The sequence below is a fragment of the Neophocaena asiaeorientalis genome, unplaced genomic scaffold (genome assembly GCF_003031525.2).
Source record: "Neophocaena asiaeorientalis asiaeorientalis breed wild unplaced genomic scaffold, Neophocaena_asiaeorientalis_V1.1 scaffold88, whole genome shotgun sequence".
NCBI classification, from domain to species: Eukaryota; Metazoa; Chordata; class Mammalia; order Artiodactyla; family Phocoenidae; genus Neophocaena; species Neophocaena asiaeorientalis.
Genome location: NW_020175683.1, coordinates 143,518 through 162,570, shown reverse-complemented (window position 1 = coordinate 162,570; position 19,053 = coordinate 143,518). Strand labels below are relative to the sequence as shown.

Sequence of the window (19,053 nt, the reverse complement as noted above, 5' to 3'; positions counted from 1 at the left end):
ATCATCAGTACGAGAGGTCTGTAAGGGAAACTGGTCTATAGGTTCTGTACAACCTTTTCTAGATGGGGTCCAGGTAAGTGATAAGAATCGGGGAGTTACAGAGTTCAGAAGCTGCAGAAGGAAAAGTGTAATGTTAAAAATTTGATCTAATCATTTAAAAAAACTCCAATGATGCCACAATGAAGAGATAACAGGGATTCCTTACCGACTTTAAATTAGGTTACTGCCACTGATAAATGCAAGACTGAAAGTTTAACATGTCCATTCTGTTAGCAGGTTTGCATGAGACCAAGTGCTATTTGCTTTCATCTGATCCTATTCTGCTCTTCCTGGGAAGCTCAAGGTGGCCACGAGAAAAAGGGCACTGTTAGGTGAACAATGGTAAGAAGCCATTCTAGTTTCCTCCTCCCCACCTTCCTGAGTCAGGCAGTTTTACTTTCATTGCTGTGAGATCATAGAGAGAAAAGTTGTATTCCCAGAGGGGTCTAAAGTATCATGCTAACCTTAACAGGCAAATCCAAGTCATACCTAGTCCCAAGTTAATCACTAGTGCAAATCAAAAAATACCTAAATAAATAAATTTCAGGTGACTTTCTAATAAACAATAGAAAGACATAGATTTCCCTTTTCAAATATCAAAGTTGTTTGGGACCTGGGATACTTCTAAAAATTTATTATTGAGATTGATTTTCTTTTTCAGGGAACAAGAAGAGAAACAAAGGTTTATTGAGTACTTGATGTCTATCAGTTGCTCAGGCTCATGCTTTATATAATTTTTATATTGATCATATACCTTGATCATATCACTCACTCTGAGCCTCAGTTCCTCATCTATAAAATGAGAATAATTATTAATTATTAGTAATGATTTAGGCTCACAGAGATTGAGTGATATGATCGAGGTCCTGTACAGTGTATAATGCGTTTTGCAGGCAGTACTGAAACCAACTCTTTTTGTTTCTAAAACACATGTTCTTTTTACTGCACTACACTTCTATTCCAGTGACCAGATACATCTATTTTTTCTAATCTAGAAAAAAAAAGATTGGATCCATTATCCATGGTCTTCTAAATTCACAAATCACCATAGGTAGTGGATTACCTGAGAGACTATTTAAACCCTGGCTCTAGAGTAACCATAAACTTTTCTTCTCTTCTCCAAGTTGAAAGTACACTAGGGTGATGGTTCCCAAATAATGAGGTTTTCATTATCTTTGGCAAAAGAGAGAAGTACAAAGATAAGGTAGTCAATTTTTTTCATATGTAAAGGACTTCCCATTATTCTCAAATTATGATCTCTCTTCCCTGACCCACCCACTTTCTCCCTCTCTTTCTCTGTGTGTGTGTGTATGTCTGTGTGTATATTTGGATGTATTTTCCTTTTTAAATGAAATAACGGATTTGGTCGAAGGTAGTTTACTGTTTAATGTGCTTGAGAAAATAAAAAGTGGGCAACTCCTCTGAAAGAGTGTGCCCAATAGATATCAAAATTTTAAAAACGTGGACTTCCCTGGTGGTCCAGTGGTTAAGAATCTGCCTTCCAATGCAGGGAAACGTGGGTGCGATCCCTCATTGGGGAACTAAGATCCCACACGCCGTGGGGCAACTAAACCCGCACACTCTAGAGCCCACGTGTTGCAACTACTGAGCCCGCACTCTCTGGAGCCCATGCTCCACAACTAGAGAGCCCATATGCCACAACTACTGAGCCCGCACACTGCAACTACTGAGCCCGCACGCTCTAGAGCCTGGAAGCCACAGCTAGAGAGAGAAGACCACGCAGCACAGTGAAAGATCTCACATGCCACAAAGAAGATCCTGCATGCTGCAATGAAGACCCAATGCAGCCAAATAAACAAATAAATAGATAAATATTTCTTTAAAAATTTTAAAAACTTTATTCTATTTCCCAATGTCCTGTTCAAATCTGTTAGATACGTCCCTCCCCTGACCCTGAATGAAATCTTGGGCATGCTCTATAGTTTCTCTACTGAGCTTTAGTTAATAAGAGGTTTTCTGGTCACATTCATGCACAATAATAGTCTCTTTTTAATAATGAGTATGTTCGGGCTCACTAATAATCAAAACTGCACACTTCACACTAAGTTAATGTTTTTTCCCACACCAGCTAGGGCATTGTCCAGGTTGGAAGCCTGCAGTGGGGGCAGGGACAGATACAGTGACCTTCTTCTCTCTTCACCTTTCTAGCTACCCTCTATACGCCCAACCTACCCAACACACACATTGAGTTTTGGCTTAGGACAGCACCAGGTTTGAGGATGAGAGGGAGTAAGAGTAAAACAAAGGAATGGTTTTAGTTAATGGCATAGCTGACATCTGGCTTTTGTTTTTTCTGCACGTGGCAGATGTTTAAAGATGTTCTTTCTCTTATGGGAGATGTCATGTTATCCAGCCACATTGCTACCTCTTGAATTTTTTCTCAGTGGCCTATCACCATTCAAGACCAAAACAAAAACATAATGGGTCCCTATTGTGTGTCACGCACTGTACCAGGTGCCAGGATATTTACCCAAAGCCCTGGCAACCCAAAAACACAATGCAAAAGGACATATTAGAAAAATAAATATTCAGTATCAATATCCTATTAACCTTAACTTTTCAGCTGTGTTTGGTCATGAAGTCTTACTTTACAAGGTAATTGCTATTGTAAAAAAGGGATACGTCATTAATAGTCTCACTTCCCAGATGTTATTTGATATGTGCTCTAAATTATGTTACATTCAACACAGTGTGCACTTTGAACTTGTAAGCGGAAAAACTATCTGCAGACAATATGCATTCTAATCCTTGAAATAAATGTGCCCACAATCATAGTTTAAGACACAGTAGGTATGCTTATCATGCTTTAATGCAGCTGAATTTCAGGAGAGGAGCTAAGAAATTTATAGAAACTAGAGAAACTATGATGGTTTGGCATTAATGTAGTTAAGTGACCTCTTGAACTTTAAACTTCCACATCACAGTATGAAGTTGGTTCTAAGATAAGAAATAACATAAATTCTCTCCTAAGGACAGCCCTGAATCTCCGATTGCCTAGAGGCTCAATCAGCTGGAGACCATGGCGTTCGATGGTACTTGGAAGATAGACCGAAACGAGAACTATGAAAAGTTCATGGAAAAAATGGGTAAGGGCTTAATACTTTAATGGTTTGTTCTTTTGTTTCTCACAGGCATCTTTCTAACTCCTTCTAAACCTTAAGGCTTAGAGAATGACACCTGCTGTGGAGGCGCGGCTCAGGAATGGTTGATGGTTCAGAGTAGCAAAAACCATATTCCCACTTCTTACATTGGAAGGAATACACTGTCTCACCGCTGGAAGAAAAGATTCTTGGGTGCTATTCTCTGAAACACAAAAAACATCCAGATACGTTTCATTCACATTAACTGCTGATTGAAAATTGACAGTTTTTTTGTTTGGAAAGTAAAATATGGCAGTGTGTAATGATAACTTCCAGACTTTAAAACATTAAATTCTAGGGAATGGAAAAGCAAAGTCCATAAAATAAAGCAATGAAAATGAGTTCTATCAAAAGTCACAGCTCTGAATAAATGAGACTTAATTCTCTTTTCCTCTGACATAATAAATTTGACTATAATGTTTGCTAATTTTCTCATTTTTTAGACAGTTGGAAATGCCACAAAAAACAAAGAGAATTATGAAGTTCAAAATTTTAAAGCCATTATGGAAAGCAAAAGGACATTAAAAAAAAACAAAGAGTACCATACATGTAGAATTAAAGTTGTATATCCTTATAAATGTATAAATATACTTTTAAAATCCTTCACTTGACACTCCTGGAATTTGGTTTACTTAGCACTGAAACAAAAATATTGATAATTTTTTAAAAAATTACTCAGTTCTAAGATTCAACAATTCTTGCTTCATTTAATTTTTCTTAAGTTTTGGAAAAACAGCTTGATATGATTGAGCCTGAACTTTTTCTACAGAAGCAATCTGGATGCTCTTGTGCAGAGGCAATGCTATCAGGTTTTCCTCCCCCCTCAAAATATTAATTGATTAACTAGTTAAAACAAAACTTGGAAAAGTAAGCATTTTCCATGGCACTTTTTTACTTTATTTCCTTAAATCTCTTTCCCTTTGCAGGTATTAATGTGGTGAAAAGGAAGCTTGCATCTCATGACAATTTGAAACTGATAATTACACAGGAAGGAAATAAGTTCACAGTCAAAGAATCAAGCACTTTTCGAAACATTGAAGTTGTGTTTGAGCTTGGTGTCACTTTTAGTTATAGCCTCGCAGATGGAACTGAACTCACTGTAAGAAATTTTTTATAAGCAATGTATTCTTGATTTTTCTACACAATACTAAAATAATCTCTGCTTTCTGTCATTGGATGGTTTAATTAATGTAGGTCTCCTTCATTTACTGAAGCAGCCAATGGAGTTTATCCATATTATATATCAAACAAGTTAGTTAGCAGAGTATTTAAACATAACATTTTGATTTTCATATACATCTGTAAAGGATTAAACAATAAGAATTAGAAAAATATCTTTGAATGACTGAGTATACACCTCTTCATAAAGAAAACTAAAGTTCAGTGTTTTCAACTTTACATATCTGACAGCAACAAAAGCTTTTAGAGTTATCTAACAAACATAATAGACATTTAGTTAATGTAACTGAAATAATACAATAAATGAATAAATTAGTGAATGAATGTGTGACCAAATGGAAAGGTCTAATGCTACAATCTAGGTCATTGGGAATTCAACTTTTAATATTTGAAATAAAATTTTATGGAGTCACATTTTTCAAATGAGTTTTGAAAAACTTTTTTGCCCTTAGAATTTTTCTGGTTAAATTAAACATGTTTCCAATGACAATTACACTGTCAAATATTTTATCCATTGTGGTAATGTTTTAATTACTACAACAATTACATAAATTAAAACAAGCACAAGCTTGTTAGCTTCTCCATGAAACTAATATGAACTACGACTAAATTTAGAACACTCTTTTTAATGTGAAAGGTTTAGAAAAAAGAAACCCTGATGATCTGTCTTAAAATCTGGCATTTGGAAACAATTGAGTGAGGACAGCATGATGGTTACCAGCGCATACTCTAGGGCCCAATAACCTAGGTTCAAACCCTGGCTTTGTGACTTTAGGTAAATTACTGTATTTCAGTTTTCTCATCTGTGAAATGGAGATAATATTTACTTCATAGTGAAGTTTGAAGAAGTAGACCTGTAGGCCTCAAAACAGGGCCTGACACATGTAAGACCCTAAAAAATGCTATTTTATTATTTTTTTAAATTTTATATAGGGGACTTGGAGCCTAGAGGGAAATAAACTTGTTGGAAAATTCAAACGGGTGGACAATGGAAATGAACTAAATACTGTCCGAGAAATTACAGGTGGTGAAATGGTCCAGGTGAGTGGTTATTATAGTTATTTTCCAAAGACGAAAATAATCACACAGCAATGATTTTATTTTGGGGGTTGTTGAGTTATATCATCAATAAATAGACTATTACTTTTCTCATTAATCTTACTGATTTTTAAAATACAGATATTTTCTGATGCCTATTTATTGAAGAAAACATATATATGTCAATACATTGAGCCTATTTTAACTAAAAATGTGACTAAAAACGTGTTTTTAAATGGATGTATCCTGTATCTGTATAAAGTGTTGTTATCACGTACAAAAAAAAAAACTATAAACTTATTTCAAAGCTATAATACTACTAATATTTTTCTTAATTTAGCCTTTAATCTTAATGGCAAATTCTTCTATGTTTGTTAACACGTTTCAGACTTATGTATATGAAGGAGTGGAAGCCAAGAGGATCTTCAAAAAGGAGTGAGCATTGTTCCTGGAGCAGAGCCCAGAACACATATTAGATGGAAAATCTATACTGAACCAGAACTTATTTTCCTCTCCTCACCAAGTATAAAGTTGCTGACTGATTAGTCCTTTATAAACATTAGCCAATGGCTTATATTTCCAGTCTTGCTAAAGCAAAACATGTAAAAGCTAATTAGGATTTAATTTGTTTTACATTCTCTAAGATGTACATTTATTGGTGTTCTAAAAGAATTTGTGACATTTAAAAAAAAAGATGAATAAATATTGTTCCCACATTGCTTTATAAGTTGTCTCTCCTTTAAAAAAAAAAAAAAAGCTATGCAGCATACGCACTGATAGATGGTTTTGGGTTTTTTCCCACATTTGGTAAACTAAAAACATACATTGCATGGAGGTCTTTAAAATCTTGTACTGGTGGTAACTATTTTCCTTAGTAACATTTATTATAAAAATAATATACATTCAACCAGAAAATTTAGAGATAAAAAAGCAAATGAAAAATAAATATTTCCATAAACCCATAATCCAGAGATAATCACTATTCTGATTTTAATAGATATCCTCCCAGTCCTCTTCTCCCAGTGTGGATTTGTATATTTCCCCATACATACCACTTTGAATAATCTGGTAGGAAACAAATGATGTACTAGGGTAAAGAACTGTATTATATTTTTCTATATTGTCAGTGATTCCTAGACCTGGGTAAGCATCAGGATCATATGAGAAACTTAAGAAATGTTTGCATGCTTAGTCTCCACTGTTATCCTACTAGATCAGAATTTCTGAAAATAGAACCAGGGATTTTAGAACACTCTCAAGTGATTCTGATGCAGCAGGTACACTGACCAGTGTTTGAGAAAAAGTGGGCTATCAGATACCGAACATCACCTTCAAGTGTCATCTCCCCTTTACTCATAAACACATACACTGACGGACTTCTGGGCCTCAAAAGTTTTCTTTCACTCACATGCTCACATGATACACTCTTTTATGTATTTCAAGCAATTGCATTTTAGGTGGTTGTGTATTACAGGGCACAGAGGGTGGTCAATTTTTTAAGCATTTAACACTACGGACTTTTGTTTTGACTAATTTTTCACACTGGTGAAGGTAACAGCTAATATTTATATAGTTCTTACCAAATTCCAGGTATCATTCTAAGTTGTATATAAACATGGCAGATACATTACAATGTGGGAAGAAAAATGTTTGGTGTACATGATGAAGATGAATAGATTAGAGAATATGTAATCTTTTGCAAAAACAAGAACTTAAATCCACTGTTCATTTTATAACTTCATTAAAAACTTCACATTGAAAATAGTAATTATTTAGATTTTTCACACACTTTTTAAAAATAAAGGTTCAGGGCTTCCCTGGTGGTGCAGTGGTTCAGAGTATGCCTGCCGATGAAGGAGACACGGGTTCGTGCCCCGGTCCAGGAAAATCCCACATGCCGCGGAGCAGCTGGGCCCGTGAGCCATGGCCGCTGAGCGTGCGCGTCCCCAGTCTGTGCTTCACAACAGGAAAGGCCACAACAGTGAGAAGCCCGTGTACCGCAAAAAAATAAAAAAAACAAAGGTTCAAAGTGCTTCTACCTCTCTGATCTAATCTACGTATGTGAAATAGGAATAGGGCAGGTATTAATCTCACCTGAAAGTGGAGAAACTAAGGCACAGAGAGGTTTATTATCTTGTCTAATGTTGAACAGAGTCCATGAGGAACACAGGAATGAAATGTAGGTCTTGACTTTTAGTCCAGTACATTATGATCTATGCTATTACTCAGCCTATTATAAACAAAAATATCTTAAGGAAAAAAAAGTCCCTTAATTCCTTAGTGGCACCCAAGAATAGCACTCCAAATGAGTCAGGTCAGACTGTAAGATAATGGCAATTAAGTGGTTAGGCACTTATCTAGTTCTAGCCTCACTGCAGGCTCACTTTTTTTTTTTTTTTTATTTTTACAATTTATATCCTTTCTAGCATTAAATCTCCACTATTTATTAGTATTGGAGAGCAGCCTATTGTTTGCTAAGTGACTACCATTGCTATAACCCCTCTTTGGGAAACTGACCTTGATATCACGCCAATCTGATTGACCAAGAGAGGGTGCCTGACCCAAGAGCAGCCAATCTAACACAGTTTGGCCAGTTTATGTTCCTTCTCTGTGCAGAAGGAACAACACAATGAACTGAACCTAGAAGAACCTCCTTTTAGGGAGTTTGAATGCGAGAAATACACAGTAATTGGTAGAAGGAAAAAGGTTTACGGAATTCCCTGGCGTCCAGTGGTTAGGACTCCACGCTTTCACTGCTGAGGGTGAGGGTTTGATCCCTGGTTAGGGAACTAAGATCCCGCGAGCCGCGCAGCACAGCCGTGCAGCACAGCCAAAAATAAAAAAATAAAATTTTTGAAAAGGTTTAAAGAGGACAAAGAGGGCAGGCAGTAAGTAAAATACATGAGTATGCGAAGCTATGAACAAGCAGGAGCCACAGGGTAAACTGCAGAATAGAGGAGCAGTTAGAAGCAGCTGGGGTAGTAAAAGCTGAAATATTTACACATGAAATATAGTATCTGGGGTCTCCTTCAAATTGCTTCCTCCCCAGTCTAGGGTCAGGGAGGTAGTGGGGAGGAGTATAGAAGAAACAAGATTGGTCACAAGTTGACAACTGTTGCAGCTGTTGAAAAGTGCCCGACACACGCTGACACATGGATAGGTTCATGGGGTACCTAGTAGGAACATGGCAATTCATTAAACTTTTCTCCCTACTTTTATATGTATTCGATATTTTCCACAACGAAAGGTTAAAAATTTTAACATATTTCATTTCCACTGCTATCACCTTGGTCAGTCACCATTTATCCTTCCCTTGATTACTGTAATAATCCCTAAAAAGCCTCCTACTTTCTTTCTACCTTCCTTACTCCACCCACGTAGTCTCTTTTTCAACACAGCGTCACAACGATCCTTTAAAAATCTAAATCAGATCATGTCACTCCTTTACACAAAGTACTGAAATGTCTCCCATTTCATTCAGGGAAAAAGCCAATGTCCTTACAATGGCCTGCAAGATCCTATGTGATCAAATCCCCTATTACCTATCTGACATGTGTTCCTGTTTTCATGGAATATCTGGAGGAAGAATGTTTCAGGTGGAGGAAATACCCTGGAGCAAAGGCCCTAAGGCAGGAGCAAGGCTGGTAAATTTGAAGAACATGGATTACCTCGTAAGAGTCCCCAAGATCATCCAGAGATGATCAAAAACAAGACTGATGTTCAGGAAATATAGGCTGACTCAGTCTTCCTAGAACTCAGGAATGATGTGGTAAAAAAGGAATGGGTTTTAGAATAACACAGACTTACCTAAACACTTATCTTTCCAGTTACTAACTAAGATTCAAGTTCTGAGCCTCAATTTTTCTCACTCGAAAAATAGGGAAAATAGCACTGATTTTCTGAGTGTTGTCAACTGACGTATTATATATAAAACATCTAGCACAGTGCTCAGCACATGGCTGGTACTCAACAAATGTTACTAAGTAATACAAACCTGTGCCCTACTCTTGGAGAGAAAGCAGAGCAAAGTCTGGCTTAGGTAGATGGGAAAACTTTTCTTAAAATATCTCTCACAGGGCCTGTGTGGTAGATGGAGCCTTGGCTGGTAGAGCTTTGGGCAAGTCACTTCACCTCTTTGGAATTTAGTTCAATCATCTTTAAAATGAGTTAACTGGACCAGATGATCTCTAGTGCTAAGATCCAGTGCTGAGATTCTGTATCTGAATAACAGTCAGTGACTCCTCCTTTAAGTAGCCCCTTGGGTATGTATCACAGGGAGGTGTTGCAATGACAGAGGGTGGGGTGGGGAGAAGGAGGTATCTTCTAAATTCTGAAGCCTGGCTTGCTTCATGGGTATGTGACCTGTCTAGGCTCAGAAGGGCTGTGTGCTTAATTTAATGCTCTGCTGCTAGTGTCTCAAAATTCTCAATAAATTTTGAACAGGAAGACCTGCAAATTATGTAGCCAGTCCCGTTCCTAGGAGATGACTATCAATAAGTAAGTATAAAAGATATTTTCCTGTGATTAATTAGACACTAGCAGTAAGACATCCCTGGGCACCTGAAGAGAGGTGACTAGATGGGTAAGATAGTTGTCTGGGATAGAACTGAAGTGGGAGGAGGTTTTGTGGGGATCAGGAGGGAAGGATGATGATGGATGAACATGTCAAAGTACAGTTGACCCTTGAACAACAGTAGGGGTTAGAGGCGCCACCCGCTCCCCAGTCGAAAATCCAAGTATTACTTTACAGTTGGCCCTCCGTATCTGCAGTCCTGCAACCACAAATTCAACCAACCGATCGCTTAGTATGTATTTATTGAAGAAAATCCAGGTATTAACTATAGCATAAGACTGCCATCTACTGGTTAATGATATGAATTCTTTCAAAGATTTCCAATGCAAGGTCTTTGCATTTCAGTATCTAGAGGGTTCCAGAAAGGTTTGACATACTATATTGTACAGTTTGAAATAATTATTAAATGCTTCCTCAGTTCCAACTTCCAAAATAATCAAAGACTCCTTTTCTGTTTTCCTTAACAGTTCCCTAAGGCTGCTTTCATTTGTTCAAAAAATAACTTCTAAAAAGTACTATGTGCCAGGTATCAAGTATTCAATGATGAATGCCATTGGTAGAGATATTTAGGTCATTAAGAACTTCATCAAATAGATTCAAATTGTCAGGTTCATCCTGGGTCTGAATCAGAATATCTAGAATAGCATCATCTTCAAAACTGGATGGTCATTTAGGGGTAGGGTTATGCTTTCATTCAATATGAAATGCTATGAAGAGCTTTGGGCAAGTCACTTCACCTCTTTGGAACAATATGAAGTGCTAATATGCACGGATGTTCAGGCCCAATGACCAACATTCAGGCTACTGGCTTGAACAGACATTATTGGAGAATTGACTGGAAAAGAAGAGTAAGCAAGGCTGTGATAGAAGATGAAGGAAGTTAGGGGCATGGGGCAAACTAATAGTCACAGATAAAGAACAGTTTTCCAGGGGGCTTCTCTCATCCATAAGCATCCCCACTGAGAATTCCACTAGAATAAAGGGTTACCAGAAGTCCCCTCTTCTACAATATCTAGATTACCAGGAAGAAAAGAGGGAACTTAAATACTCAACCAGTCATTAGTGGTTAGGACCACTGTGAAGGGAGAAGAGTAGCAGAAATCTAAATAAGGGTGAGGAAGATCTCTCAGGATCTCTGCCCAGTTTTAAGTCCACATCCCTCATATTACAGGTAGTGTAACTGGTTCTTTTCAAATAATTCTGATATACTCACTACACTGACTGTAGAAAATATCTGAGAGCCAAAGAATAATACTCTCCCTCCACTCAAAAACAAACAAGAAAAAGTCCTTTACGTAAACGATTATATACTCAATGCCATTTCTTGTTTTGCTTTAGGTAATTTTTTAAACATCAAGATAACAAGGATATCAAAGGACATAAATGTTGACACTAAACTTCCTCTCTTTAACATATACTTAGGGCAGAAAAACCTGAGTGAGGATGGGGCTTATTTCACACTCCCAGACCCCACTGAGTATTCATCTGTGTTCCCATAGCACAATGTACTCACCAATATCATACCATTTTTCTGCCTTCAGTTTGCTTGCCTGTCTCCTCTAGTCTGTGAGTTCCGTGAGGGCAGGACAGTCTTATATCTATACCCCTCCCTCCACTATATCCCTTTAACACATAGTAAACATTAATAATTGCAGTGGAGTAAATAAATGGGGCATGCTGGACAGTCTCAGACTCAGCAAGCCAGCCTTCCCATCCTATGTTCTGAGAACTTACACACAGAAGCTCTACTGAAGGAATCAGCCCCAGCTGTTTCTATACACAGATAACCTTTTTCTGAGCCAGACCAACACTACCTTGGCCATAACAGATTAGGCCACTTGCTCCAAGGGCAGTCAATCTATATACTTAAGAACAGCCTCTGAGAACTTTATTCAAGACCAATAATTCTAATTAGCTAAACCAGTTAGGGTCTGATTCTTGGGAATTTGACTTCAATACACAGAAAAAGTCATCAGCTAGTAATGATGGTTACAATGATGGGAACAAAATTTGCCACTCCAAAATGTATCTCTTTGGCATTATGATTAATTTAGGCTGATTATCTTTAAGAAACAGAAGACTCAGAAAGCCTTTCTTTTTACTTCCCTCTTAGCTGCCTAAAGTATTTACATAAAGGGCTTATTCCCAGAATAGAGGTATCACCAGAAATATCTGCAAAGAATATGGGCTAGATGTGGTGGGGGAAACTCAGTGTGGTCTAGAGATCAGAGTCCACCCAAAAGGGGCCTAGGGATCAGAGTCCACCCAAAAGGGGCCTACAGACCAGAGTCCACCCAAAAGGGGACTAGGGACCACAGCCCACCCAAAAGGGGCCTAGAGACCAGCGCCCACCCAAAAGGGGCCTAGGGATCAGAGTCCACCCAATGTCCCATTTTCTCTGCAGGGCCCAGCAAACATTTGTTTATCAAACATTTGCTTTTTCATCTCCATGAGCACTGCCTTCCTCCCCTCTGAAGTCCCAACATCCTCTTTTATCTCTAGCTGACGATGGCATTTATGGTGAGCTTTTGGCCAATTTGGCAAGTTACTCCATGTTCCTGGGTCTCTCCTATGTCTACATGTTATTTAATTTTGGTTTAATTTTCTCCTGCTAATCTGTCTCATGTCAATTTAATTCTTGGACTAGCCAGAAGAACCTAGTTGGGTAGAGGAAAATTTCTTCCTCCCAGACAATGGGCAAAAGTAGAAAGGTACAGAAGGAAAGGCAGACAACAGAGGCCATGAGGCAGAAGGGATCATGTTGAGTTCTAGTAAACAGAAACTGGATATAAGAAAAGAGGGTGAAATAAGAGCTTCTTAGAAATGGAGATAATGAATTCTTGCTTCTGATGAATAGAAATATAACTTGTTCACTATAGCTTCCTTGGATCCTGAGTGGCCAAAAGTACGTATTTCTTAAACAAATATGAATTAAGCACCTACCAGGTGACACATATGACATGACTTTTACAGGTAAACAAATCAATTTGGTTCCCATGGAGATTTGAATCCAGCTCAGAAACACAGCATCTAGAGTTTGAAGACTGACATTAAACAAGTAAAAACAATTGTGATAAGCATTACAAAGAAGTAAGTAGGCTCTCACAGAAACACATACTATCTTGAATTATATTTTCCATTGGCCTAACTTTGCTAAGTTGACTGATTATACAGCCTTTCCTGAATTCTACGAGGCCTAACTTACATTTGAGATTCTTTTCATCCTTTTTTCACCTGTAACCATACATAAAAAGGCTACTTCCCAGGGTCTACAAAATCTTCAGAATACAAATTGGCTCCAAATTCAAAGAGAAAATCGTAAAATCTAAGTAAGTATATGTTTTATCCGCAAAACATAGCACTAATTCGAACACACTACAATTAGATGCTCCAGCCAGGAGTCAGGGCTGTGCCTCCAAGGTGGGAGAGCCACCTCCAAGGTGGCAGAGCCAATTTCAGGACACTGGTCCACAAGAGACCTCCCAGCTCCACACTAACACTACAAGGTAACACGTACCACGCTTACAATGTACCAGACATTGTTCAAAATGCTTTATAAAAATCAACTCATAGGCGAAGCTTCAAGATGGCAGAAGAGTAAGACGTGGAGATCACCTTCCTCCCCACAAATACATCAGAAATACATCAACATGTGGAACAACTCCTACAGAACACCTACTGAATGCTGGCAGAAAACCCCAGATCTCCCAAAAGGCAAGAAACTCCCCATGTACCTGGGTAGGGCAAAAGAAAAAACAGAGACAAAAGAATAGGGATGGGACCTGCACCAGTGGGAGTGAGCTGTGAAGGAGGAGAGGTTTCCACACACTAGGAAGCCCCTTCGCGGGCCGGGTGGCGGAGCGGGTAAGCTGCGGAGCCGCGGAGGAGAGCGCAGCAACAGGGATAAGAAGGGCAAAGCGGAGAGCCTCCCGCACAGAGGATCAGTGCCGACCAACACTCACCAGCCCGAGAGGCTTGTCTGCTCACCCACCAGGGCGGGCGGGGGCTTCGCAGATCGGACGCCAGGGAGAGGACTGGGGTTGGCTGCGTGAACACAGCCTGAAAGGGGCTAATGCGCCATGGCTCGCTGGGAGGGAGTCCGGGAAAAAGTCTGGAGCTGCCGAAGAGGCAAGAGACTTTTTCTTGCCTCTTTGTTTCCTGGTGCGCGAGGAGAGGGGATTAAGAGTGCCGCTTAAAGGAACTCCAGAGACAGGCGCAAGCCACGGCTATCAGCGCGGACCCCAGAGACGGGCATGGACGCTAACGCTGCTGCTGCCGCCACCAAGAAGCCTGTGTGCCAGCACAGGCCACTATCCACACCTCCCCTCCCAGGAACCTGTGCAGCCCGCTACTGCCAGGGTCCCGTGATCCAGGGACAACTTCCCCGGGAGAACGCACAGCGCGCCTCAGGCTACTGCAACGTCACGCTGGCCTCTGCTGCCGCCAGCTCGCCCCGCACTCTGTACCCCTCCCTCCCCCAGGCCTGAGTGAGCCAGAGCCCTCGAATCAGCTGCTCCTTTAACCCCCTCCTGTCTGAGCGAAGAACAAAGGCCCTCAGGCGACCTACAAGCAGAGGCGGGGCCAAATCCAAAGCTGAACCCCAGGAGCTGTGCGAACAAAGAAGAGAAAGGGAAATCTCTCCCAGCAGCCTCAGGAGCAGCGGATTAAATCTCCACAATCAACTTGATGTACCCTGCATCTGTGGAATACATGAATAGACAACGAATCATCCCAAAATTGAGGAGGTGGACTTTGGGAGCAATGATATATTTTTTTCCCTTTTTCTCTTTTTGTGAGTGTGTGTGTGTATGCTTCTGTGTGTGATTTTGTCTGTATAGCTTTGCTTTTACCATTTGTCCTAGGGTTCTGTCTGTTCACTTTTTTTTCTAGTATGGTTTTTAGCACTTGTAATCATTGGTGCATTTGTTTTTTGGTTTGGATGCTGTATTCTTTTTTTCTTTTACTTAAAAAATTTTTTCAATAATTATCTTTTATTTTAATAACTATTTTATTTTTTTTTACTTCATTTTATTTTATCTTCTTTCTTTCCTTCTTTTTTTTCTCCCTTTTATTCAGAGCCGTGTGGATGACAGGCTCTTGGTGCTCCAGCCAGGCGTCAGGGCTGTGCCTCCAAGGTGGGAGAGCCAAGTTCAGGACACTGGTCCACAAGAGACCTCCCAGCTCCACGTAATATCAAACGGCAAAAATCTCCCAGAGATCTCCATCTCAATGCCAAGACCCAGCTCCACTCAACAACCAGCAAGCTACAGTGGACACCCTATGCCAAACAACCAGTGGAACATAACTCCATCCATTAGCAGAGAGGCTGCTTAAAATCATAAGGCCACAGACACCCCAAAACACACCACCAGACGTGGACCTGCCCACCAGAAAGCCAAGATCCAGCCTCATCCACCAGAACACAGGCCCTAGTCCCCTCAACCAGGAAGCCTACACAACCCACTGAACCAACTTTAGCCACTGGGGACAGACACCAAAAACAACAGGAACTACGAACCTGTAGCCTGCAAAAAGAAGACCCCAAACCCAGTAAGTTAAGCAAAATGAGAAGACAGAGAAACACACAGCAGATGAAGGAGCAAGGCAAAAACCCACCAGACCTAACAAATGAAGAAGAAATAGGCAGTCTCTCTGAAAAAGAATTCAGAATAATGATATTACGTAAAGATGATCCAAAATCTTGGAAATAGAATGGAGAAAATACAAGAAACATTTAACAAGGACCTAGAAGAACTAAAGAGCAAACAAACAGTGATGAACAACACGATAAATGAAATAAAAAATTCTTTAGAAGGGATCAATAGCAGAATAACTGAGGCAGAAGAACAGATAAGTGACCTGGAAGATAAAATAGTGGAAATAACTACTGCAGAGCAGAATAAAGGAAAAAGAATGAACAGAATTGACGACAGTCTCAGAGGCCTCTGGGACAACATTAAACACACCAACATTTGAATTATAGGGGTCCCAGAAGAAGAGGAGAAAAAGAAAGGGACTGAGAATATATTTGAAGAGATTACAGCTGAAAACTTCCCTAATATGGGAAAGGAAATAGTTAAAGAAGTCCAGGAAGCACAGAGAGTCCCATACAGATAAATCCAAGGAGAAACACGCCAAGACACATATTAAACAAACTATCAAAAATTAAATACAAAGAAAAAATATTAAAATCAGCTAAGACCTACAATAACAAACCCAAAACAATTAAGAAAATAGTCATAGGAACATACATACCGATAAATACCTTAAAGGTAAATGGATTAAATGCTCCAACCAAAGGACACACACTGGCTGAATGGATACAAAAACAAGACGCGTATCTATGTGGTCTACAAGAGACTCACCTCAGACCTAGGGACAAATAGAGACTGAAAGTGAGAGGATGGAAAAAGATATACCATGCAAATGGAAATCAAAAGAAAGCTGGAGTAGCAATTCTCATATCAGACAAAATAGACTTCAAAACAAAGACTATTACAAGAGACAAAGAAGGCCACTACATAATGATCAAGGGATCAATCCAAGAAGAAGATATAACAATTGTAAATATTTATGCATCCAAGACAAGAGCACCTCAATACATAGGCAAATACTAACAGCCATAAAAGGGGAAATCGACAGTAACACAATCATAGTGGGGGACTTTAACACCCCACTATCACCAATGGAAAGATCATCCAAAATGAAAATAAGTTAGAAAACATAAGCTTTCAATGATACATTAAACAAGATGGACTTAATTGATATTTATAGAACATTCCATGCAAAAACAACTGCATACACTTTCTCCTCAAGTGCTCATGGAACATTCTCCAGGACAGATCATATCTTGGGTCACAAATCAAGCCATGGTAAAAACTGAAATCGTATCACGTATCTTTTCTGACCTCAATGCTATAAGACTAGATACCAATTACAGGAAAAAAATCTGTAAAATATACAAACACATGGAGGTTAAACAATACACTTAATACCCAAGAGATCACTGAAGAAGTCAAAGAGGAAATCAAAAAATACCTAGAAACAAATGACAATGAAAACACGATGACCCAAAACCTATGGGATGCAGCAAAAGCAGTTCTAAGAGGGAAGTTTACAGCAATACAATCCTACCTTAAGAAACAAGAAACATGTCAAATAAACAACCTAACCTTACATCTAAAGCAATTAGAGAAAGAACAAAAAAAACCCAAAGTTAGCAGTTGGATAAAGAAGATGTGGCACATATTTACAATGGAATATTACTCAGCCATAAAAAGAAATGAAATTGAGTTATTTGTAGTGAGGTGGATGGACCTAGAATCTGTCATAAAGAGTGAAGTAAGTCAGAAAGAGAAAAACAATTACTGTATGCTAACACATATATATGGAATCAAAAAAAAATTTCTTCTTGGTCATGAAGAACCTAGAGGCAAGACGGGAATAATGACACAGACCTAATAGAGAATGGACTTGAGGATACGGGGAAGGGGAAAGGTAAGCTGGGACAAAGTGAGAGAGTGGCATGGACATATATACACTACCAAACGTAAGGTAGATAGCTAGTGGGAAGCAGCCGCATAGCACAGGGAGATCAGCTCAGTGCTTTGTGACCGCCTGGAGGGGTGGGATAGGGAGGGTGGGAGGGAGGGAGACCCAAGAGGGAAGAGATATCTGAACATATGTATATGTATAACTGATTCAGTTTGTTATAAAGCAGAAACTAACACACCATTGTAAAGCAATTATACTCCAATAAAGATGTAAAAAACAAACAAAAACAAAGAAAAAAAGAAACAAAAGGATATAACCAATATGACTCATAGCAAATGAGAGGACATGGCCAAACGTCATATTCCAGGCTTTGACTTCCCTTTGGTGGCTATTGTCTGGGTCTGTAATGCTTTATTATAAGAAAAAGGAAGCAATGAGAAACGTGTCTTCAAACTACCTGTCTTGGAGGACCAGAATAATCTACCATGCGTGTGGAAAAGAGCAAGAGAGCCTCATGGTCATGATGCACACAACAGGGCCCCGTCTTGATAAACAATCACGGATTTGTTCTTTGTCTTATTCTCTTATATTTCAGACAACTGTGAACTAAATTTCAAAAACTTGGCTGGAATATCAGCTATTTTTTCTATTGAAAACTCTAGTTGTTTTGCATCATTTTGATTCATGGACCAAAAACACAGCTAGAAAGGTTACCTACTCTATGGTAACTAAGCAACAAAGAATTTTTTTCTTCATAAAAGAGTTTCACACAACTACGTTCTTCATCATTTAAGAGCAAAATTCTTTCATTTTTCGTAAATAATCCAAATAATAACTAACACTAATTATGCTCCAGGTATTACTTCTAGTGCCCTTCTTAAACTATTTCATTTAATTCTCACAACAACTCTATGGGCTAAGACTAATATTAATTCTACTTTACAGATGAGGAACCTGAGCCTCACAGAGGTTAACTAATTTGCTCATGCGGATACACTTACTTTTCACAATTTAGTCCTACTCTACTTTCTTGATTCTTCTTCTGTTATTTCCACTTCCTGTATTGGCATCAATCTAGTCTAGTTACACTAGACAATTCACAGTTCTGAAAGATTCGCCATGGAGTCTCACTCTTGTACCTCGACTCATGCTACTTCTGTCTAAAATATCCTTCCCTAGTCTTCCTCATCAGGCAAATATTTGATTCATCCTTCAAAGATAATTTTTTTTAAAAAAAAAAACCTCTTCTGTGAAGTCTTCTTCAACCCTACCTCCATTTTTTTTTAGCCAAATAACTTGCTCTCTCAGCTGTTTCCAAAGAAGTATTCCCCAGAGCTAAAAGTACAGTTTTGTAAAACTGCATTCCCTCACCTCCCCTTATGCACTCATGGAGGTTCAGATTTGGTAGGTCTGGAGTGGAGACAGGAATACATTCTTTTAAAAACACGCTACATCCCAAACCAAACAATGTGACTTCAGGGCCAGACCGAACTCTGGGTTGCTAGGTGCCAGACTGAACTCTGGGTTGCTAAGTGCTAAACGTTCTTTTTAAAGCATGACTCAGAATCG

General features: G+C 39.0%; 1 protein-coding gene and 1 long non-coding RNA gene across 3 annotated transcripts in view; one reads left to right on the top strand and one right to left on the bottom strand.

The window, feature by feature from the left end:
- The window catches only part of LOC112390914 (uncharacterized), a 62,537-nt gene that overhangs the window by 36,249 nt on the left and 7,235 nt on the right, over window positions 1–19,053 (bottom strand). The gene's annotated exons all lie outside the window — the stretch shown is intronic.
- FABP2 (fatty acid binding protein 2) lies at window positions 3,041–6,136 on the top strand. Its single transcript, XM_024731998.1, has 4 exons — window positions 3,041–3,146; window positions 4,127–4,299; window positions 5,313–5,420; window positions 5,806–6,136. The coding sequence occupies exons 1-4, from the start codon at window positions 3,080–3,082 to the stop codon at window positions 5,854–5,856; spliced, it is 399 nt and encodes a 132-aa protein (XP_024587766.1). The 5' UTR covers window positions 3,041–3,079; the 3' UTR covers window positions 5,857–6,136.